Source organism: Apteryx rowi, unplaced genomic scaffold (genome assembly GCF_003343035.1).
Source record: "Apteryx rowi isolate R43461 unplaced genomic scaffold, aptRow1 scaffold_651, whole genome shotgun sequence".
Lineage (NCBI taxonomy): Eukaryota > Metazoa > Chordata > Aves > Apterygiformes > Apterygidae > Apteryx > Apteryx rowi.
The window spans coordinates 465287-487739 of NW_020450929.1; the positions used below are offsets into that span (position 1 = coordinate 465287).

At 51.9% G+C, this 22453-nt stretch overlaps 1 protein-coding gene across 7 annotated transcripts in view; it reads left to right on the top strand.

The window, feature by feature from the left end:
- The window catches only part of ANKRD11 (ankyrin repeat domain 11), a 160487-nt gene that overhangs the window by 134967 nt on the left and 3067 nt on the right, over positions 1–22453 (top strand). For 6 of the 7 annotated variants that reach the window (XM_026084861.1, XM_026084865.1, XM_026084858.1 and 3 more), the window contains 7 exons: positions 8303–8473; positions 9793–9996; positions 11950–12092; positions 12473–12620; positions 13486–20210; positions 21913–22011; positions 22118–22261. In XM_026084861.1, the coding sequence (XP_025940646.1) occupies positions 8303–8473; positions 9793–9996; positions 11950–12092; positions 12473–12620; positions 13486–20210; positions 21913–22011; positions 22118–22261 (7634 nt within the window). The remainder of the gene's footprint in view (positions 1–8302; positions 8474–9792; positions 9997–11949; positions 12093–12472; positions 12621–13485; positions 20211–21912; positions 22012–22117; positions 22262–22453) is intronic. The other variant, XM_026084866.1, reaches the window with a different exon arrangement.

The window sequence follows — 22453 nt, forward strand, 5'->3', positions numbered from 1 at the left end:
AGGAGCCGTGCTGCCCGGCTGCAGCGCCGGGCTGGAGTCCCCGGTGCCCGACCTGCCGGGAGCCTCGCAAGGGGCTTTCCAGAGATTTTTCGTCGCCACCGCTTTTCTTCTTTCTTCCCTGCCTCTTTTCTCTTCCCGCTCTCTGCTGAGGCCCGGGGTTCAGCCAGCGTCGTGCCGAGCCTGCGGGCGGGCGGCCGAACCCTGAATGCCTCCCCAGGAAGCCCCCGGTGCTCCGAGACCTCTGGACGGCCACCGCCAGGCTCGCGCGGCCCGACCTGACCTGCGATCTGCTTCGGGCACGAGACCCACCTGTGGCCTAATGGCCAAATCCTCCTGTCGCCTTCAAGTTTGCATCCGCGGCTCCTGCTCGCGTCAGCACGAGCGAAGTGTCGGTAGCGAGAGCGGAGCAGAACCCTCGAGTTAAACACCAGCGATGCAGGAGCGAAGGTCCGCTCGGTAGGTTTGGAGAAGGCTGAGGTGAGCGGCGAAAGAGCTTCTTTAAAAACAGATGAACGAGCGGTGCGGCTCATCTCGGGAGGCCTCTCTAAAAGGGCGCTAGCAGCCGGGCCCCGGGCCGCTGCGGCCCGCGCGGTGCAGCCAGCGGGAGACAGCTCCCTGCTCCCTGCCCTTCCTCGTGCGCTGCCTGCCTGCCGGGGCATTGCTGGGGCTTTTATTCCTGTTTGCGGAGGTACAGACCCATGGCGACTGCTTCTCTTAATTTACTGAACGTTGCTCTAAGGTGCCGCGGAAAAGCATTTAATTAGAAGCAGGAGGAGTTTGCAGGAGCTGATGAAACTCAGAGCCCTTGAGCCGAGCTCTTCGGGTAAGCTCCCCGTTTAAATCGGGTGAAAAACAGAAACGTGTCCTGAGTAACGTTTTCCAGAATGAAAAAAGCTCCGTTTGCAGCTCTGTGCTGCGTGGGACAGGTCGGGCTCCGGGAAGCGGGTTCGGAGCCTTTCTGTGGCTTCGCGTCCGCGAGGCTGAGCGGGGCCGTGCTCGACCTCGGTGCTGAGGTTCGGCATTCAGGAGGGAGCCGCGGGAGGCCGGGGCGCGTCRCTCCGAGCCGGCTCTTCCCCAGCCTTCCCGTTTGCCCTTCAGGCCACCGACGGTGCTTGCCTTTGCGCTCCCTGCCTTTTGCCCGAGTGCCGTGCTGCACTGGAGCAGTGCCGGGTGCTGGACCCGGCTCCGACCCCGAACGCGCTGGGCCCCGCAAAGCCCTGCCCTTCTCCTTATGCATCCAACTGGGAAATGCAGCCTGCAACCCGCTTCCTCCCAAACGCTCCAGAAAGGCGGATTAACCTCTGCGCTGCGGCGGTCGGCAGGCGACCRTCCGAGGGTGAAGGGGGTAATGCTGCGCTTTGCTCCAGCACTCCGCATGGGGAAGCCGCGGGAGACGGCCCCAAGCGAGGCCGGAGGTSSRSSGGSGGGGGGGGAATCCTTTWGGTGYTCRGGGGAGCGAGGCAGCGAGGAGCGAAGCGCCGTGGTCACGTAGCCAGTGCGCAGCAGCGCTAGGAAGAGCCGCCRGCTCCCGGCGCAGGTCCTGTGCTGTCGCCGCGCGACGCTTCCTTCCTGCGCGGGAGCGYGTGGAGAAGTCGCGTTTCTGCAGCTCCCTCCGTCGGCCCCTCTCTGCCTTATCACAGCGAGGGAGCGCGAGAACTCGGCAGTCACTTTTCAATTTATTTTTATCTTGTTGATCACATGCTTTTTAATGTTAAATGTTCTGTGGGGGAGGAAATTTCTGCAACTGCAGAATTAATAGGGATTCAGGGTTTTTCAGCTGAACTTTGCAATCAGTTTTTGCAAATCGCAGGCTCGTTCTGGCAGCCTGCGGCAGCCAAGCCGTATTGATGGAAACGTTCCTGTTCTCGTCGTGAATTCCCCCTGCACGTACACGCCGAGGAACCCTCCCGTGTGTGCAACCCGTACGCAGCAGCTGTGCTTTAGGGCTGCCGCGCAGCGGCACGGACCGAGGGGGTGCTCAGCACCTTCGTCCCCCTCCCCGCGGCAAGGCGGGATGCGGCCGGAGCAGTGCCGGGAGGCAGCTGGCGCCGAGCCGGGTGCGCAGGGAAGGCAGGACGTGGTCCGCTGCGGGATGCGACCCCGGTGCCGGCTGCCCGGGCAAGGAGCTGCGACTGGCGGGGCGCGCTGCCTGCTGGCGTAGCTCCTGGAGCTGCCCGGGCGGAGTTGTTTCTTGCTGCAGGCAGGTTGAGTTTAATTGTGTTTTAAGCCATTAAAAAACTATCCGCTTTCCCGTGATCTGATTTCATTTTCTAGCTCTGTTTCTGCTGCTGGGGTGACTGAAACGCGGCTTCAGAGAATTGCCCGGGGTTCTTCAGCGCCCGCGCGTTCCCAGGGCTTGTGTGCGAGGGCGCGTGGCTTGTGCCACGTGGTCGGAGGGACTCCCTGGCACGAAACCGTGACTTCTTAAGGGTAAAGCTCTAGTCAGGAATCCAGCTGCGGATGGTTGATGGAAATGATCCGCTCGGGATGAGGCCTGTGCAGTGGGAAGGAGGAGCAAGGCAGGGCCCCCCGCGCGCGCTGCAGGGAGAGGTCTGCCGAGCTGCATCCCCACCAGGCTGGAGACGCCTAAAGAAATCCCCAGGCGCTGCCGCCCTTTCTCCTCTGCCGGAGACTTTTATTCCATTAGCAGCTTGGTGAGCAAGCCGAGGAACCCGGTGCAAAGTCCAGTGCTTCAGTATAAGCCCGTCTCCGCTGGCGGATTTAACCTGACCCGCCGGACTTTGCACGGAAGCGGCCGGGGACAGGCGCACGGGGAGGATTTGCTGACGGCGCGGTGGCTGCGGGCCTCGCTTGGCCAAGCGATCTGCCTGCAGCGAGGCGCAGCGGGGCTGCAGCTCGCGCCCGCTCTGCTTCTTCCTAGCGCGGCAGCCCAGAGAGGCGGCCGTGCACCACGAGAAGGCCTGAGCGCTGTCCTAGCGTTGGTGCAGTGCAGACGCTCGTGCAGGGGTGGCCGGAAAGTCGCATCTCTGCCCCGGAGAGGAGGCTTCCCGGGGAGGCAGAGGGGCYGCGGCGGGTGGCTGAGCGGGAGGACGGGCACCCCGTGCCCCAGCCTTCGGCTCAGGCGCCCCGCCGTACGTGCCCGCCGAGGCTATCTAATTAGGTTTGCGGCTGTTAGGATAAGCGAGGCCTTGAGCTGTGCTGAACGGCCCCTCTGCTGTGTGTGCTTCTGGAATTTGTGAACGTGCTTTAATAAAATGTAAAAAACCCAAGTTTTTTAATATGGAGACACAGCTGAAYGAAGGGGCAGCCTGGCCCGGGCAGCGTGGTCCTGCAGATCCAAGCGCGGCCTCCGCTGGGGTCCTGCACCGCAATGCCCTCTGCTCCCTCCGAGGAGACGCGCCGGAGCGGCCAGGCCTAGGCAGGGCGATGCYGACGGAGGGAGCCTGCAGGGAAGGGAGGGATCCCCAGAAAGGAGGTGGTTGAAAGACCGGGACAGTTTTGCAAGGGAAAAGAGGTGAGAATGAGGCCGGCGTGCAGGGGTTGTATGTGCAAAGCCCGATACGAGGCTGCTGCCATGTGCGAGCGCCGAGGGGCCGGTGCAGGACCGAGGCAGCAAGCCTAGCTGATGTAAGGAGGATGTTTTGTTGTGTAACCGGCAGCGTTTCCTTTGGAAAAGCGTTGCCCAATTAAACGTGCGTGCCGAGAACATCAGTCAGCCCTCCTCTGAGACGAGGGAAGCCTGCCCGCAGCGAGAGGATCCCTGGCGGAGCATCGGGGCGATGTGACCGGCAGCGGCAGCAGGCTTCGGGGGCAGGGGCTGCCCCGAGGCAGGGGCGCTGTGCGGAGCGCGTCCGTCCATCTGTCCGTCGTCCGTGGGCGGGCGGCTGCCGTGGCCGGCGTGCTCCCTCCAGAAGTCGTGCAGGCTCCTTCCTCCGAAGTGAGGCTTGTGGATGGGGAAGAACTAGCGTGTCTTCCTCCTTGAGAGTTTAAAGTGGGATGGAGGGGTATCCAGAGTAGCGAAATCCAGCTGGAATGGTGCATCCGCATCACGCGGCGAGGAGCGAGCGAGCGGTGGCTCAGGCGCCCCAGCACGGCGTGGGAAGGGCCAGGCCTGCGCCTGCGAGTCTGCTGCACCAACGGTCTCCGGCGCCCCTGCGGATGCTCGGGACAAGAGGAGCGTTTCTCCCGAAGCTGCTTTCTAACCAGCTCCCCAAACTTGGGGTACCCGTGCTTTCCATCAGGCCTCGCGTTTCAGATATCCCGGGTGGCTCCTGGGCGTTTGTAACAACGCAGAGTTGTTAGTGCTCGGTAGTAACGAAGCCCGGACGAGGTCTGGCTCGCTGCGCCGCCGGCGGGATGTGGAGCTGGCTTATCCCGTTAGGAGGGGATTGCCGGTGCACCGTTGCAGCGTTTTACCCCTTGGCTCTGCTATAGGTTTTCCCGCTGGTTAGACTCAGTCCAAAAAAGCCACCCTGGAGAACCCGTTCCTTGCGCGTTTAGCCATGCTCGGATTCCTTGCAGAGGCTCTGTCGAGACAGCGAGCTCTGGGCAGGGTTTTCTCAAAGACGGCCGGGTCGAGTGCCGCCTGGCTCCCCGTCGGCCGGCGCTCTGAGACCCGGCGGGCGCGGGGCGGCTGGCTTTCCGCAGCGCTAGCAGCGGCGTGCTGCTTGCCGCGCCAAGCTCCGTACTGGCCGAGGAAGAGCTTCCCCCCCGTGACAGCTTTTTGCGGCCGAGGTTTCTAGCACGAGCCGCGTTAGTGATGGGAACGGCACCTGGGCTACTTAGGACCTTTGGTGCCAGCAGGGGTCATTACATTAACACCGTGTGATCRAAAATACCTCTTACTTTCAGCCGTTCCGCTTCAGGATCCCCCTTAACATCCGTTAAGCAGTCTAATTTAACCCGAGATAGGTAAAGGGAACCATGTTACGTAGCATACGTTATTCTCAGCTCACCAGAAGTATATTGCCTCGACAGCGTCAGTGGGGCACGCGTGCTCGTGCACATCCGAATGCAACTGCTGAACCCCGAACGCATGAATAATTACCGGATATCAGAACTTATGCTGATCGGAGCTTGAGGCTTTTGCATTGAAATCTGATTTTGCGGAATCAGTGGTAAACAGATGCAAAACTTGGCCTGTCCTCTGTTCAGCTGGCTGCTGCGAAGGCTCGTGCTGATTCACTGGGAATCCYGCTTGGTTCGCAGGCGGGTTCGGGGGGAAAGGTTTTGCTCAGAGGTTGTGTGCAGCACGGTACCAGCGAGAATAACGATGTTAAAAAGTAGAAAAGAAATATTGATTCTTATGGATTCGTAGCTCCGTTAGCAGTCTGAGGGAGGAACATATGGTTCTCTCTGAGCCTGTCAGCGACATACATGCCTTGTTCAGGTGCAATGCAGAAACTTCTTGATTTCAAGAGACATGTCTTTCTTAAAACATACGTATCTCCATCTTTTTTTTAACCCACCGTTATAAATAATGCTAAGCGTAACTGATTGGGACTTGGAGGCTGTTTCTCTGGGTGGGGGGTCGGCCTGTTTGCATTGCCGTAGCTCTGTGCGTGCTCTGCCTTGGACAGCTGAGCTGCCTGTTCAGCTTCTGTGATGGTTTTGCGTGGTTTCACGCAGTGCTAAAGATGAGATGTTACAGGCAGGAAAATGTGATCCTAAAATCAGAACAGTCAGCAGAGGATTTTGAGCAGAGGGTGATTTTTTTTTTTCTTTTTTTTTTTCTTTTTTAACACTCTTAAAACGTTGGTCTGATAAAGGTCACTTAAATAACGGAATTTGACAAAATGACAAATATGACAAACAGAGCCAGGTTAACGGTGGCAGATTAACCCGTTTGCCTTTCGCGAGGCTGCCAGACCCAGGCGGGTGCCTCTGGTCGTCACTGAGGTCCCCAGTGTCGTGGCCAGGCCGGGCTGCAGGGCAGAGCCCGGCCCCGCGGGAGCCAGCCCGGGCAGCGCGGCGCGGGGACGATGGCCCTGGCGTCCCCCCGCTTGCAGCTGGAGCTTAAGCAGCTTGTGTGCTCAGARTTGCCTCCATGATGCTGTTTGACCGTGCGTTGCAATTACACAGATGTGCCAGGGAAGAAAATGGATGCAGTTACTAGTCCATTAAGCTTGCATCTGTTCGATCCACGCAAATCCACCTGGACCTCCACATCCCCCCACTTCCCAGTTGGAGGACGCTGGAGGGAAGGTGGGCAGACACTGGGATTGTTTCTCGGTAGGGTTTCCCCTCCCAGGCTGCTTCAGAGTTGAAGCTCTGTCTCTTGGAGAGTGTTATCAAACGTTTACATGATTGCAAACCCTATTTTTGAGACTCCTTGTATCATCCTTGTTTTGCTTTCTGGGATTCTCAAAATATCTCCGGCAAAATAATAAGCGTGTTTAGATTCAGACTTCTGAGCAGAAGAGACCTTGCCTGTGCTACCTCGCCGAGAGGCTTGGAGATCAGCTGTGCCGTCAGCCCACCGACAAGTGCTGCAGGTTGGAGGCGATCCTCTTCGGGGGAGCAGCTCCTGGCAGGCGTGCTGCCACGAAAGCCCCTCTGCGTCGTCCGCGTCGGGCAGCGTCCTGAGTATCACTTCCCTGCCGGGGGTGAGTCTGCTAGGGCCCTGCTCTGGTGACTGTAAGAGTTAAAACTTTTTTTCATTAAAAAGATTTTTACCTAGCGCTTCAAAGTCACAGGCAGGGCTCGCTCTCTTGAAAAGCAGATGTGGCCGGTTCGATACCAAAGTGTCGGTTTGTGCAGGGAGGCTTTGAACACTCCTCTGCGCTTGGTGTTTTTGTTGCATGTCCGCGATACAGCGAGGTACTTTGCTGCTTGGATTTCTCCAGCCGCATCTCCCTGGCATTGATTTGAACGGGCGTTCGAGGATGTGATGTTGGGACAAGGAACTGTTCACCTGCATTTCGTAACTTTTGTATGTGGCTTCTAAGAATATTGTTGTTGTCCTAAGGTGCTCTGTACACAGTGTGAACTGTGCAGTTAGCCTTAAAATCAACTTACACCAGTGCTTTAGAGACAGGTATGAACAAGGAGGGATTCTCACACATGCACGCACCCCCCCCCCCATGTCGTCTTTACACTTTTGGGGGGGGTTGGGACAGTTTGAGGCACATGTGACTTGGCTTATCAGCAGGGCATTGTTGTGCTGCTCTGCAGATGCATATTCTGTCCCGTGTTTGGTTGGCACCAGTAAAGGAAACTTAACTTTTATTTCCTAAACTGACACCTTGCAACTTTGATCTCTGATACATCCCTGTGGTTGGACTCTGCTGCCCTGCAGACCGGCTGAAGAGCGTGCAGCAGAATTGCTGCTTCCTCCAGATAGGAGCATCAGCAAGCAAGCGAGAAACAYGTAGGAAGGACTGCTAACTCTCCTTGTATGGGAAAAGGATCAATATTTGCACAGGGAAAATCAGAAGCCTGCTTAAGAAAAGCTCTAGATTCAGACTTCTCACAGGGGTTAGGTTCCTTCCCTCCTGGTTTTTCCAGAGGGGGAGATGCAGGAACGGCTATGGCTAAGCAGTTCATCTGCCTGACTTCAGGTGTATCCCGTGTGCCGAACCGCTGGCGTCCCTCCTTGGAAGGAGAGGACCAGCCTGCTGCTGCCCGGGCACTGTCCTCTGAGCACCGTCCCTGCAGGGGTTCACGGTGTCGTGGTGGTTTGAATGCAAAGTCCGTGACTTGGTTGTGATACGGGGGTGAGGTGGCAACGTTTCCGAGCTGTTAGCCTGTGTCTCGTTAGCGCTCTCTGTTGATGCTTTTAGATGCCTCCAGTTCAGTCCATGCTGTGGTGGCATAAGGCTGTGTTCGTTCCTCGAAGCACCATGGCATGACATGGAGGCTCCTAGAAGCAAGATGGAAGGTACAGTACTGGCAGCGGCCGCCACTGTGGACTCGCTTTCTCTCCCTCTTGCGCTGCTGTTTGAAGGTGGGGGGAGAAGGGAGTGAAAGGGGGAGGGGGAGAAAGCTTGAAAAAATGAGGAAAACCGTTAGAAAGCTGCCAGTGACCTGCGCCAGGAGAGGCCGAGGTAAGGTGCCCCTCCTGCTCCGGGCCCGTCCGTCGGCCACGCTGGCGGCGGAGGCTGCCGACAGCCCGGGGCTTGGGACGGCAGCGGTGAGAGCGAGGGCGTCCATCCCAGGTGCCACCGCTGGGAAACCCCAGCGCTTCTACCACGAGGATGCTTCCTTCACCAGAGGCTGCTTGTAATTTGTGGAATACTGAAACGGACTTGGAAAGCTGCTGTGAGTTTTCAATGGTGGTTTTCAGTCACGGTGAYGTTCACGGATGAAACCTCCCTGTCTTTTGTGTCTCGTTGCATCACAGAAAAGCAGGGTCCAGAACGGAAGAGGATCAAGAAGGAGCCCGCCACRCGAAAGCCCGGCTTGCTGTTTGGAATGGGCCTTTCAGGGATCCGGGCCGGCTACCCGCTCTCCGAGCGCCAGCAAGTCGCTCTGCTTATGCAGATGACAGCAGAGGAATCTGCAAACAGCCCAGGTGAGAGCCGAAGCGTGGTTTTGCTCGGGGGTGTGGGCGGACGTGCGTGAGCTTGCAGGAGACTCGCGGGTACCTGGACCACGCAGTGCACAGCCACATCAGTTACCAGGTAGGTAGAGCAGATCGTAGGCACCAGCGGAGATTAGCTGCCACCCCGGAAAGGCGAACGCTGGGGCTCAGCTCAGTTCTGCTGCCTGGGGAAAACGCAAAGCAGGGCATCTGGGAGCGAAGCTGCGGGACGGAGGCACTTCGCTGCTGCCCGCCTTTCTCTCTTGGCTGCTTTTTGTTTCCTGCCATCTCCATGTAGCTGCCCGAGCTTTGATAAACATCTCCGGTTCCAAAGCAGTAACCGGTGTTGCCCAAAGAGGTGCGGAAGGGCTGGTTTACTGCCCCTTTCCAGCGCCGTGGGCTGGGTGCTGGGCTTGGGGGCACCTTTGGGGGCCCTGTGCAGAAGCACAGCTCTGGCACCGGGCAGCAGGACACCCCGGTCCCGTGGCTGCCCGGGGGGCTCGGGCACAGGCGTGGAGCGTGCCGGACTGCCACCGGCGTTCGCATGTGGCCGAGGACTGCCGATCCTTCGGGTAGTCGCTCCCAGGATAAGGCAGTAGTGGAAAGAAGTGTCCCACGGGCCGAATGCTGCTTCTTGTGGAAAAAGGATGAAACTGGTAACCAATGCACACTGTAACCTGAGACACAGAGCAGCTGGAATGTGTTTACCATGGATTTTGTGTTTTAGTAATTTTATCTGTTGCATATACAACCCCCTCTGGGGTTTTTAGATGCATTGTGCTATCTGTATATTTGTGCCTGCATCTTACGCACAAACGTTGCAGTTTTTAGCCACCTGTTTTGTTGTTCTTAACGCAAATCTAGCAGCTTATGTCGCTGTTACTTGGGGAGGAGGGGGGAGCTGCGTAGCCTCAGAGCCTTCAGCTGCTCTCCCAGGAAATGTGCGCTCTCCTCCCAGGGCTCTCAGACCTCGCGTGTTCTCGGTAAGAGGCCACTTCCCTTAGGAAATGAGGTTTTAGGGTAAGGAGATGCATTGTCTACTCTAAATCGTGGGATTATTGCCTACAGTCTTTTCAAGGACTACAGTTCTCTCCAGTGGGCTTTGGCAGCCTGCAATTAATATCTGTGTTGTACACACACAGGCTTTCCTCTGTCTTCACATCAACTTCCGAGGTTCAGTTGCCTCTCGGTGCCTTGTGGCGAACGTTTCAGTTGAGAGGCAAGATTAAACATATTGCAACAGCTCCCTCTAAGGGTTTCGGTCTTCCTTTGAGTTGCAGTTCTTCACTGTGTTTCTCTCCTCCCTGCAGTTGACACAACACCAAAGCATCCCTCTCAGTCTACAGTTTGTCAGAAGGGAACTCCTAACTCTGCCTCCAAAACCAAAGATAAAGTAAATAAGAGAAACGAGCGGGGAGAGACTCGGCTGCACCGCGCTGCCATCCGAGGAGATGCCCGGCGCATCAAGGAGCTCATTATCGAGGGTGCAGACGTCAACGTGAAAGACTTTGCAGGTGAGCAGCCCCGGGGCGGCACGGCGGTCGCTGCCGCGGAGCCAGCCCCTGGTGTGTACGTTTTCCCGTCTGGCTGAATGCGCCCTCTCCAAGAACGGCTCCTACCAGCCGTGAAATACTTTCTTTATAGCACAGGTTTGCTTTTATAAAGAGGAGACTAACCAGAAATAATTTTGCCCTTTTGGGGGGAAAAAGTCCTGCTGTCCTTTAAAAAAAAAAAACCTACTAGAGATTTGTCAAAGTAGTAAATCCTTGAAAATCATCAGTTCCCGTGTTAGAATTTGGCAGCTAAGTTCTCTGGCTGTCCTGCCGGTACTGCCTGCTCCTGCTCGGGGAGGAGAGGAGAGGCTGAGCTGCACCCGCTCGGCAGCGCTTCCTTGGGCTGTCGCAGCTCCGCGTGCTGCGCCCGTGACAGGGACCCACTTGTCTGTTTGCTTCTTCCCTCCCACATGGGTGTTGTCTTGGAAGTCTGGAGGAGGATTTGCAAAGGGAGGTGGGCTGTTTTAGCTTCTGTTTTACTTAAAACATAAGAAATTGTATGCACAAAAATACTAAAAACATTAGGCTTGTAAAATCATCGCTCCAAAGTTGAATGGTGAATAGCTGCGGCGCTCTGGGTTTTGGTTTTTTAAGTGCAGAACGTGAGCCTGCAGCCCAAGGGGAGCTGTGCTGGGCGCGCAGAGTGCCGTGCCCTGGGGAGATCAGCCTCCGAGCTGCTCCAGCAGCAAATCCAAATCGGAAAGTGCTTGGAGCTTCCTCTCTGAGCCTCAGCTCCTCGCCCGGATGTGATAGCACCTCCGTCTCCTCCATTTAGCCGGGCTGTGAAGCTCCTGCTTCTGGTGGGGGGAAGGCTGAGTCGGAGGCCGCGTGCAGAACGGGGAGAGGAAAGCAGCCTGCGGGACGGCTCGTTCGCCCGAGCCCTGGGAAGGGAACAGTCTCGCAGCGAAATGGTAGTCGTGAGATGAAGCGTCTCCTTCCTGCGCTCCCGTACCCACGAGGGGGCTGAATTAGCATGAGGCAGCCTTTCTTCTGGCACTTCCAAGAGCTTGACTTTGCTCTTTACCGTTCTCTTAGCACGATTTTTTGGCTATAAATAGATAGGCGTGTTCCTCTGCCTGTATGATTAATATCAGTGCTAGACTGAAGTATCAGTTGTGATTAATTTTGGTCACAGGTGCCCCTTTTTAATGCTCCAAGTGAAGGTATCTGAATAAGCTCCCACGACACTATCAGCAAAATACTTCAGCAGCCACACACATTCGCTGGGAAACTTCAAAACAGTTTCTGCTTAAAAATAGTCTGTTTGAACATGATAAAATGTTTCATTCTGTATTCTTCAGAGGTTTGTTTGAGAAGGAGAGCCGCTGTTACTGTGGAGATCTGCTGTTTGGCTTCTCTGTGAAATCGGGGCCTGTTTGTGGTGGCAGAGCTGCTTGCTTTGGAAAGCAGGCAGAAAATATTTGTTCGGTCTGCGTGGGGGATGTTTCAGAGGAACGTCTGCAGTTCAGAACTCGTTTCTGACTCAAGCAGCGGTGTTCCTCCTATGGAGGAGCAGCAGAGGGGATAGGAGTTGAGATCCGACTTCCCCAAGCAATTCTCTGAATTTCATACACAAAACTTTGCCTTCTGATTTCCCAGAGCTGCGTCGATTCTAGCAGATGATTTGTCTGTGGCACGTTGCACTGCCAAAGGGAAGAGTGGGATGGATTCACCCAGTGAGTGTTTGGGGCTACAAGGCAGAGCTGCAGGTTTCTTGTGCAGAGCATCTTGGTCGCGTGGACCCTGCTGCGCCACGTGGGAGCTGGTCGGGGGACAGTCACGCTGGCCATCAGGGCCGTGGGCACCCAGACACGTTGGCAGCTATAGCTTCTGTGGATGGAGGATATTTTTCACCGGTTTTAATTTTTTTCCGTAGAGATGATGTCCATGTTACGAGTGTCTGTTTGCTTGCAGGCTGGACAGCGTTGCATGAGGCGTGTAACCGGGGTTACTATGACGTTGCAAAGCAGTTGCTTGCTGCAGGCGCCGAAGTCAACACGAAGGGGTTGGACGACGACACCCCGCTGCACGATGCGGCGAATAATGGGCACTTCAAGGTTGGTTTTTGATGGATTTCGTGGCTGGCTTTTAATGAGAATTTCCCTGCCCCAGTGCTGTTAAATGTTTTGTTTGGTGTTCCCCTTTGCAGGAGAATAGGTTATTTTTCTTCCGGGGTGGGGAAGAGAGGCAGCATAGCTTTGCATCTAGTTCTTCTCCCTTCTTTCTTGCCCAAATTAATTCATGTTGCCATTTTTTGTCTCCTTTCTTATCAGTGACTCTTACTGTCCTAAGGCCTGTCCTGTGGCCTGAGGAGAGGCTACTCTGTAGCCTGAGGACATCCCCGCTTTTCTTGCATATCTGAAAGCTCTGCAAAAAGCCTAGGACTGAAACACCTTTATGAGCATCTTCATCTTCAAGTCTCATTTTCTGTTTTCAGGTGGTGAAATTGTTGTTACATTATGGAGGAAATCCTCATCAAAGCAACAGGAAGGGAGAAACACCTTTAAAAGTAGCTAATTCCCCCACCATGGTGAATCTACTCCTGGGAAAGACCACGTATCCCTCTAGTGAAGAGAGCTCAACAGGTGAGATTGACCTTTATGTGAACATGGGAGTGATGTTTGTGGCCTGCAGCTGTCTGTTAATACAGATACGTTAAGAGGACAGTGAAGTTAGACTGTTGTCAGAATATCTGCACSCTGCTGTCACGGTCAGGAGTCCATCTGTAGCTGTAACTCTCAAATTCAGACAACATAACTACCAGCCTTTAGCTCCGGGAGCTCTAGCTGTTTGCCCTGGAAGCCTACGTTGAGATCACTTGCCTGGTGCAATCGAGATGTAGGATTGGAAGCCAATTGCAGGTAAATGGATGTCTTACCTTTAAAATGTCAGTAATATTCCAGCTTGTTGATAGAAAGGAGGAAGTTTGAGTGCACATGTTGTGTATTTCCCTCCCTTCCCAGCTAGGGAGGCAAGGAGCTCTGCTGTACCAGCGCTGGCGTTTTCAGGTCGTGCTCCTGGGCTAGTGTTTAGTAGGGTGCACTGATAGAGCCTGCCCCGCGAGTGCCACCATCRTGGCTGTACTAGATGGGAAAGGTTGCAGCTTTTAAGTAGTTCTAATTGGAGAARACATTCAAGCCTTTTGGGGAGTCTTGGCCTGCCACTCTGTTTGCACGGTCATAACCCTGTTAACAGTTTTTTCTCTCGATACACCCTGGACTTTGTTTTCAGGAACATCCCTCACAGGTTTGATACTGAACAGCTATTCCTTTCTGAAAGATCTTCCAACTTGTATTTTGAGCTTTTAGCTGCATACTTAGCAAAGGCTGGGTGAGGCAAAGGGGCGGCAGGGCTGTTCCCGAGGGTTCGAGGTCTCTGCAGCAGACTGTGATGATGTTCCCTTCCCAGGGCCCCTCGGAGGCCTAACACATTGTTCTCTTCTCTCTGCAGAGACCTCAGAAGAGGAGGACGCCCCTTCCTTCGCTCCCTCCAGCTCTGTTGATGGCAATAACACAGACTCAGAGTTTGAGAAGGGTTTGAAGCATAAGCCCAAGGCCCAGGAGCCCCCCAAGACCATCACCCCGGTGAAGGATGAGTATGAATTTGATGAGGACGATGAACAGGACCGGGTACCGCCAGTCGATGACAAACATTTGCTCAAAAAGGATTACAGAAAAGAGACTAAAGCAAACAGTTTCATTTCCATACCCAAAATGGAAGTGAAAACTTATACTAAAAATAACACAATTACACCAAAGAAAGCTGCCCACCGCATCCTATCGGACAGCTCGGACGAGGAGGAGACTAGCGTTGCTGTGGGGACTGGGGAGAAGCTGCGACTTTCGACTCACTCGATATTGCCCAGCAGCAAAATCCGGGAGCCCGCCAGCACAAAGCCACAGAAGGAGAAAAGCAAAGTAAAAAAGAAGCGGAAGAAGGAGACTAAAAGCAAAGAGGTTCGGTTTGGCAAAAAAAATGACAAATTTTGTTCCTCTGAATCAGAGAGTGAAAACGTGGAGAGTGAGGAGGATGATAGAGACTCTCTTCAGAGCTCTAGCTGTGTAAAGGACTCCAGGCTAGTGCTAAAGGAATCCTCCTTGTTTAACTCTCTGTCTGCCTCATCGACCTCTTCTCATGGGAGTTTAGCATCCCAAAAACATAATCCTAATCTTACAGAACAGCACTCCAAGCACTGGAGGACGGACAATTGGAAAACCATATCTTCTCCAGCTTGGTCAGATGTCAGTTCCTTATCGGACTCCACGAGGACGAGACTGACAAGCGAGTCAGACTACTCGTCTGAGGATTCGAGCTTAGAGTCACTAAAGCCAGTCAGGAAGAAACCAGAGCACAAAAAGAAAAACAACCCACACAACACTGTTTCTGAGAAAAAGAATTCATTCCATACCAATGTGGATGGAGCAATTCCAAAGCTGGACAAGGAGGGGAAGGTTGTTAAAAAGCATAAAACAAAACACAAACATAAAAACAAGGAGAAGGGGCAGTGTCCCATCAGCCAAGACATTAAAATAATCAAAACTTTTTCTTTTGAGTTTGAGGACTCTAAACAAAAGCCTGAGAAAGGCTTGATAGTAGAGACAGAAAATCCAGTCGAAAATAAATTGAAAGTATTAAAGCATGAGCGAGAACACTGTAAGAAGGAAGAAAAGCTCCCCAAAGGTAAAGTGGAGGAGAAGGAATGGTTGTTTAAAGATGAGACTGGAAAATCCTCGAAAGAGGAGAAATCATTAAGAAAAGTCAAAGATGGTAGTAAAGACATGAGCAAATCCTTCAGAGAAGGATTAAGTAAATCAGAAAAAGAGAAGCCTGTAAAGGAGAAGTCTCCCAAAGAGGAGAAGCCCAGAATACACAAGGAGGAAAGAAAGAAGAAGTCAAAGGACAAACAATCAAAATCTGAAAAGAAGAATGATCTGAAGGAGGAGAAAGTTGCTAAACTAGAGAAAGAAAAATCCTTCAAAGAAGAGAAAGAAAAATGCAAAAAAGAAAAAGTTTACAGGGATGAGTCTGGGTTTGATGAGTTTAATAACAAAGGCCAATTTGCCGAAAGCGAGGACACAAAGTTCAGCCTCTCGGATGATCAACAAGAGAGATGGTTTTCAGACTTGTCATCTGATTCTTCCTTCGATTTCAAAGGCGAAGATAGCTGGGATTCTCCAGTAACAGACTTCAGGGAGATTAAAAATGACACCGTGGCAAAACTAATCATAGAGCCTGTGAAAGAGGAAATTAAAGACAAGAAAAAGGAAAATAAAACGAAAGAGAAGAAAGAATACAATGAAAAACGTAATGAAAAGGACACTTTCTTAAAAAAGAAAGAGCGAGACTATGTGGACAAAAACTCTGAGAAGAAAAAGGACCAAACTGAAAGACACAAAGCTACTCCTAGTTATTTGCCTGAAAAGGACAAGAAAAGGAAGGATTCTGCAGAAAGTGTCAAAGAGAGAAAAGAAAAAGATACAGGTGAAACCAACAAAGATAGAAAAGATTCCTCTGATAGCTCTAAAGATCGGAAAGATGTTAAAGCTAAGCAGGAAGAGCCCTATCGAGATGAATTTAAAGACTATGGTTGTGAAACATTCTTCAAGGATAAGTCCGACCCTGAATTCAGTGGCAAAAATCTGGAGAGCTGGGATAGGCACCATTCTGGGAAGGAGAAAGAGAAGAAAGATGCTCCTGATAAGGAAAAAAAAGAAAAAGTGAAGCCAGAAAAATACAAGGAAAAATCCAAAGAAGGAGACAAGGAGAAAAATGAAAAAGTTGCTCCTGAGAAAAACCTGAAAGACAAAGAACTAGATAAAAGTTTCAAAGAGAAAAAAGAAACGAAAGAGAAGTACAAAGACCTGCATAACAAAGACAAAGAAAGGAAGAGTTCTTTTGACCAGGTTAAAGAAAAGAAAGAGAAAAACTTCTCTGCAGATAGAGAAGACTTCTCTGAAAAAAAGGAGGAGAAGAAAGGCAAAGAGAAAAGCTGGTACAGCATCGCAGACATCTTCACAGATGAAAGTGAAGACGAGAGGGATGATTACAGCTTAACGGGGTTCAAAGTCAGTGAAGCTGTTGGGAGCGAAATGCATCGACTAGACAGTCTGCAGGAGAAGGATGATGGTGCAGCTGCTGAAAAGGAGCTCTACACTGACAAACACCGGAAGTACTCCTCGGATAGGCAACATTCAGGAGAAAAGCAGAAAGAGAAGGATTCTAAGGAGAAGAAAAAGGACAAAGGAACATCGGAAGGTGGAAAAGAGAAAAAGGAGAAGAATTCCTTTGAAAAACACAAAGAGAAGAAAGATTCTACGGAGAAGTACAAAGACAGGAAAGACAGAACATCCATAGACTCCACTCAGGAAAAGAAAAACAAGCAAAAGCTCCCTGAAAAAGCTGAAAAGAAGCATGCCAGTGACGATAAGGTGAAAAACAAGCATAAGGAAAAGACGGATAAAGAGCATTCCAAAGAGAAAAAGTCTTCAAAAGGAGGAGAGTCAGAGAAGAGCCTATTGGAAAAATTGGAAGAGGAGGCTCTGAATGACTACAGAGATGACTCCAATGATAAAATCAGTGAAATCTCCTCTGATAGCTTCACAGATAGAGGACAAGATCCAGGACTGACCAGCCTCTTTGAGTCTTCTAATCTCTCCCTTACTGATGCCTCTGAAGAAAAATTTAAAGATTCTCTCCCTTTGCCCTGCTTGCAGGACAAACTCAAGGAGAAGGAGAGACACCGACATTCCTCATCTTCGTCGAAGAAAAGTCATGAGAAAGAAAAAGCAAAGAAGGAGAAAACAGAGAAAAAAGAAAAAACAGAAGAGTTTAAAGACTCCAGTAGCAGAAAGGATTCCACTCATTACGAAAAAGATTTCTCTGTGGATGGGGAGGCTTTTAGCACTCCCTACAACATGAAGGCAGAGCCTGATGACGAACCAGAAAAAAACATTGATTACTTATTTTCTGAAAAGAAAGATAAAAATGATTCTGAAAGAGAGCTGTCAAAGAAGGCAGAAAAAGAAAAGACTTACGGTTCCAGCACCATCAGCACAGTGAAAGAGAAAAAGAAGCGAGATAAACACAAGGAAAAATGGAAGGAAGAAAAGGAAAAGCATAGAGACAAACATGCAGATGGTTTCTTTAAACATCACAAAGATGAGCCAAAGTCAACACTTAAAGACAAGGACAGTCCTCAAGTTACCACCTTTAAAGATAAATCAAAGGAGGAAAACCTCAAATTTGGTGAAACCAAGCTGAAGGAGAAACTCAAGGAGAACCAAGAGAAAGACAAAACAGAGTCGATAAAAATAAGCAATGGAAATGAAAAAATAACCCTTTCCAAAGATACTGGCAAGAAAGATACCAGGCCAAGGGAGAAACTTCTGGGAGATGGTGATCTGATGATGACCAGCTTCGAGAGGATGTTGAGCCAGAAGGACCTGGAAATTGAGGAACGCCACAAAAGGCACAAAGAGAGAATGAAGCAAATGGAGAAAATGCGACACAGATCTGGGGACCCCAAATTAAAGGACAAAATTAAAAGCGCTGAAGAGGTGCGCAAGAGGAGCCTGGATCTGGCAACAAAGAAGCCATTAACGCTGGATACTCAGCTCAAGGACAAGAAACTTAAAGAATTAGGTCCACTGACTCCTATACTGTCACCGGACAACAAGGCACAGCCTGCTGTTGGGACGGATTCTAAAGACTGGATAACTGGCCCTCAGCTGAAGGAAATCCTTCCTGCGTCTCCACGGCCGGATCAGAACAGGCCGACRGGCGTTCCAACCCCAGCATCTGTGGTGTCTTGTCCAAGCTATGAAGAGGTGATGCAGACACCAAGAACTCCTTCGTGCAGCAACGAAGACTACACAGATCTGATGTTTGAATGTGCTGACTCTCAGCACTCGCTACCCATATCCACGATGTCCATGAATGCATGTTCTCCATCCTTCTTTGACAGATATGCAAATGTTTCTAGTGGGCTCCCTGAGAATCCGAGTCAGACCCCAACACGTACCATACCCTCTACGAACCTTTACCGTTCTATCTCTGTTGATATTAGAAGGCCACCTGAGGAAGAATTCAGTGTTGGAGATAAATTCTTCAGACAGCAAAGTGTCCCAGCAACATCAAATTATGACTCTCCAGTGCAGCATTTAATGGAGGAAAAAGTTCCCCTTCCCTCTGTTCCTGCAGAGAAGTTCCAGTGTTTGTCTCCTGGTTATTATTCACCCGATTATGGAGTTTCATCACCTAAAGTGGAAGCTTTGCACTGTGCACCAGGAGCTGTCAGCGGAGTTGCCCAGTCACCTGAAAGTGTCTTTTCTGGTTTACAAGCAAAATCCTCCCCTTCACATAGAGATGAACTGCTGGCCCCTTCTGTAGAAAGTGCTCTTCCTCCTGATCTTGGCATGCCGTTGGATACTACAGAAGAGCAGCAAGCTACTGCTTCTATTATGCCACCAGAACCTACCTTCTTACCGCCTATTGAAGAAAACCATTTTAGTTCGGCTATGCCAGAACAAAACAATATGGACTGGGACAATCCTCCTTCCAGAAACCCTGACACTGCAATTCCTCCCAGCCTGATGGGCAACCCAGCAGAGCACTCTGTCGGCTGGTCCATGGGCTCAGAACTTCTAATGAAATCTCCCCAGAGGTTTCCTGAGTCCCCTAAACCACCACTCTGTTCCCTAGAACCAATTCATCCTACGCCAGTAGCCTTCATTCCCACAGATACGTCATACCCAGTTTCTCCTATATCTTACCCTCTGTCAGTGTCTGAACCAGGGCTCGATGAAGTCAAGGAAGATGCTGAAGAAGCAGTTCCAGGAGAAATAGCGACTGCTGATGAGCAAGCGCCATACATGTCCCCTACTAGATTAGACACGTTCTTTAATAACTGCAAACCTCTTCCAGAAGAAGCACCTGAGATACCTCCAGAGCCCCCTTGTATGCCARCAGAAACTCAGGCAGAAGTTGTTAAGACACCAGAAAACAACTATTTGGAAAACAATAATACTGCACCTGCAAATACAGAGGAACCTGTAACGTGGCCTGATCCATTCACCAACACAGAAGATGACTTGGACCTTGGCCCCTTCTCACTACCAGAGTTGCCGCTCCAACCTAAAGATGTTCCAGAGACAGAGATGACAGAAACAGAACCAGTAGAAGAAAGTCCGGTAACAGCTTCAGAAACAAATGCTGGGATTATTAAAGCTAGTGCATCTGTAATAGCTTCCAGTGAACAGGAGGAGCCACCAGCCAGCCAGCCAACTACTGCCCTGCCTGTGGAAACAGAACCACAAGCAGAGGAGCAGAAATYGGAAGTGACTGCACAAGAAGCCACCTCAGAAGTGCTGAACGTACTTGACGAAAAGGGAATAGAGGAATCAGAAGCACAGATTTTCCAACAGACCTCATCAGAGTCTGCTCAGGCAGAGAGCAAAGAGGTGGAGCCCATTCATGAAGACCTGTCCTCTTCCAGTGGGGTGGCAGAGAGCAATTCCCAAAGCGGTCCTCCACCGTTGACCACCCCCGAGAGCGGCATCACACAGGAGAATGCAGCACGCAGTGGGAGCCAAGTCACTTCCTCCCAGACAGATGCACCTCCAGGGAACGCTCAAGCAGAAATCATTGAACCAGTACAAAAACCAGTAGCAGAAGCTCCCAAACCACCCAAAATAGAAGAGATTCCTCAGCGGATTACCAGGAACCGGGCTCAGATGCTGGCCAATCAAAACAAGCAGAACGCTGCATCTTCTGAGAAGGAATTTCCTCCTGTTTCTGCACCTTCCACGCGTGCCAAAGGCCGAATTACAGAGGAAGACGATTCCCAGGCTCAGCACCCACGAAAACGCAGGTTCCAGCGTTCCAACCAGCAGCTGCAGCAGCAGATCAACACCTCCACCCAGCAGACTAGAGAGATGATACAGCAAACACTGGCAGCTATCGTAGATGCTATAAAACTGGACGACATTGAACCCTATCACAGTGACAGATCCAACCCCTACTTTGAGTACCTCCAGATCAGGAAAAAGATTGAGGAGAAGCGGAAAATCCTCTGCTATATTACTCCCCAAGCTCCTCAGTGCTACGCCGAATATGTCACCTATACTGGCTCCTACCTATTGGATGGCAAACCTCTAAGCAAGCTTCATATTCCAGTGGTGAGTCACCTTTCTCCCTCTCTCATTTCTGCAAGTCAGTTTAAAACACAGCACCAGGGACTCTCCCCTCCCTTGTTGTTACCAGCACAACCACATTGTCCCCTAATGCAGTGAAAGCACTCTTACAGTGCTGATGGTGGTGTCTTTAGCAAACTTTTAGAACATACTTGCGGTGACAAAACTGAGCCGCGGTAAGGGGATGGCTGTGTGCTAAATGCATCCTCTGAGAATGTTGTATTTTTGCAGACAAGACCTTAGGCTGTGCTTAGGAACCTAAGATATTTTGAGGCTTTAGAGTGTGTTTATATGAATCCGCTGGATTTGAGGCCAGAAGGCAAAATTGCTTTTACAAGCAGTATAGTAATTGGATAATGGACCTAGAAGACTGTAAGGAAAAGATAGCTGCTCTTACATCCTGCCTTCATTTTACTAAAGCTTCAATATTTGACTTGCCGATAGTGGTAACTCCTTGGCAATGGGACCTGCATTTCCTTGCTGCACTGCATGAATGGACTTTGCTAATACAAATGCATCAATAAACTTAATGCTCCAGGCAGTAAATCTGGGATCCAGCCTCGAGGAGGAGGAGGGTCAATATGACCTGCCATGTCAAACTGTGTTCCCTGCTGCAGCTAGTGCGATAGACCCTGGTCCATGGGCCTTTCTTTTGCCTGTCCAGAACAGCAATGAAGCCCATGCAGGAACCTCAGAGAGGCCCCTTTTTGCTTTACTAGAATAAAGTTTTTATTGATGTAACATTCTTACAGGGAATTTTCCCTCTGGGGAATATAAACAGGTTCTTCTTTTACCCTTACACAAAACTTTGTTTTGAGGAGTCTTAATATATCCTACCATTTCAGAAGCCATGACTCTAAGTGAGCCAACAGGCCAAGTGTTGGGGGAAATCTCCATTTCCCCCAAGTATGAGCCATGTTGGAAGTGAGGGATGAAAACGTGCCTGTTCTGCAGCGAGAGGGGAGTGGGACCAGCATCTGCCTGGAGCCCTGTTTCATGAGTTGATGCAAGCTTTGTCTGCCACAGAGCCGTGARCCTGCGGTCACATCTGCTCCTTCCTTCCTAGACTAACTCAGAGCCGCCTGCTCTGCTGTTCTGCAGCTTACGCTGAGCTTGAGGTGTGCTTCGCTCAGGAGGAAAACGCGGAGCAGCCTTGGCCGCCTGTTCCCCTGGCTCAGTCCTGTGCCTCTTTCCTCAYCCACATGGCAAACCCTTCGCGGGGTGCGGACCGGGCTGCTCCTTCCAGCGTTTCTCTAACAGTCTCCTTGCTTTTGTCAAAGACTTTCGGGCCCCTTTACAAACTGCCCTTGCAACACCCTGGGTGAGCAGGCAGGTGGTCGGGAGAGCGCTGGCTCCGCGGGCTGAGCTCGCCTCTCTGCGCTGAACATCTGCCCCGTTGTCTCCTCCCTGCCTGTGGTCTGACCCCTGGCAGGGCAGGGACCGTTGCTGCCTGCCTGCTGAGCAAAGGCCTCCTGCAGCTCTGTGCAGCACCCTGCGGGGTGGGGCGGCCCCCGTTCCCTCTCCAAGACCTTGGGAAACGTCTGCTTTCACCGTGTGGCCTTGCCGCCAGCTCGCTTCCAAGCTCAAGGCCCCTGCCTGCATGGCRGGGGGGGGGCAGGCCCCACCGCGGGGCTGCGGACGCAGCCGGAGCTGCTGCCTGTAACCCTTTGCTGTCGTGTGCCCGTAGATCGCCCCGCCGCCGTCGCTAGCGGAGCCGCTGAAGGAGCTCTTCAAGCAGCAGGAAGCCGTGAGGGGGAAGCTGCGACTCCAGCACAGCATCGAGCGGGTRAGGCAGCGCTCCAGGGGAATTCCTGCCGGGGAAGAGGCCAGGGAATTTCCTGTGCTGGGAACCCAGGGCTGCCACGCTCACTGCTTCCTCTGCTCTTCCCCAGGAGAAGCTGATTGTCTCCTGTGAGCAGGAGATTTTGAGAGTTCATTGTCGGGCAGCGAGGACTATCGCAAACCAGGCTGTGCCCTTCAGTGCCTGCACCATGCTGCTGGACTCCGAGGTCTACAACATGCCTCTAGAAAATCAGGTCAGTGCCTGTCTGTACGGTGATGAAGCGTCTCAGAGGTGCTGTGCAAGGTCCCAAGGGAGATGTGCTTTTGGGGAGGGAGGGATGTTACTAATGCTCTTCCTGCTCAGGTACCTATCACACACCMCAGCACACAGATACAGGACACATTGCAGGAGACCTCCCCAGCATGTGCCCAGGTTGACTAGTCTG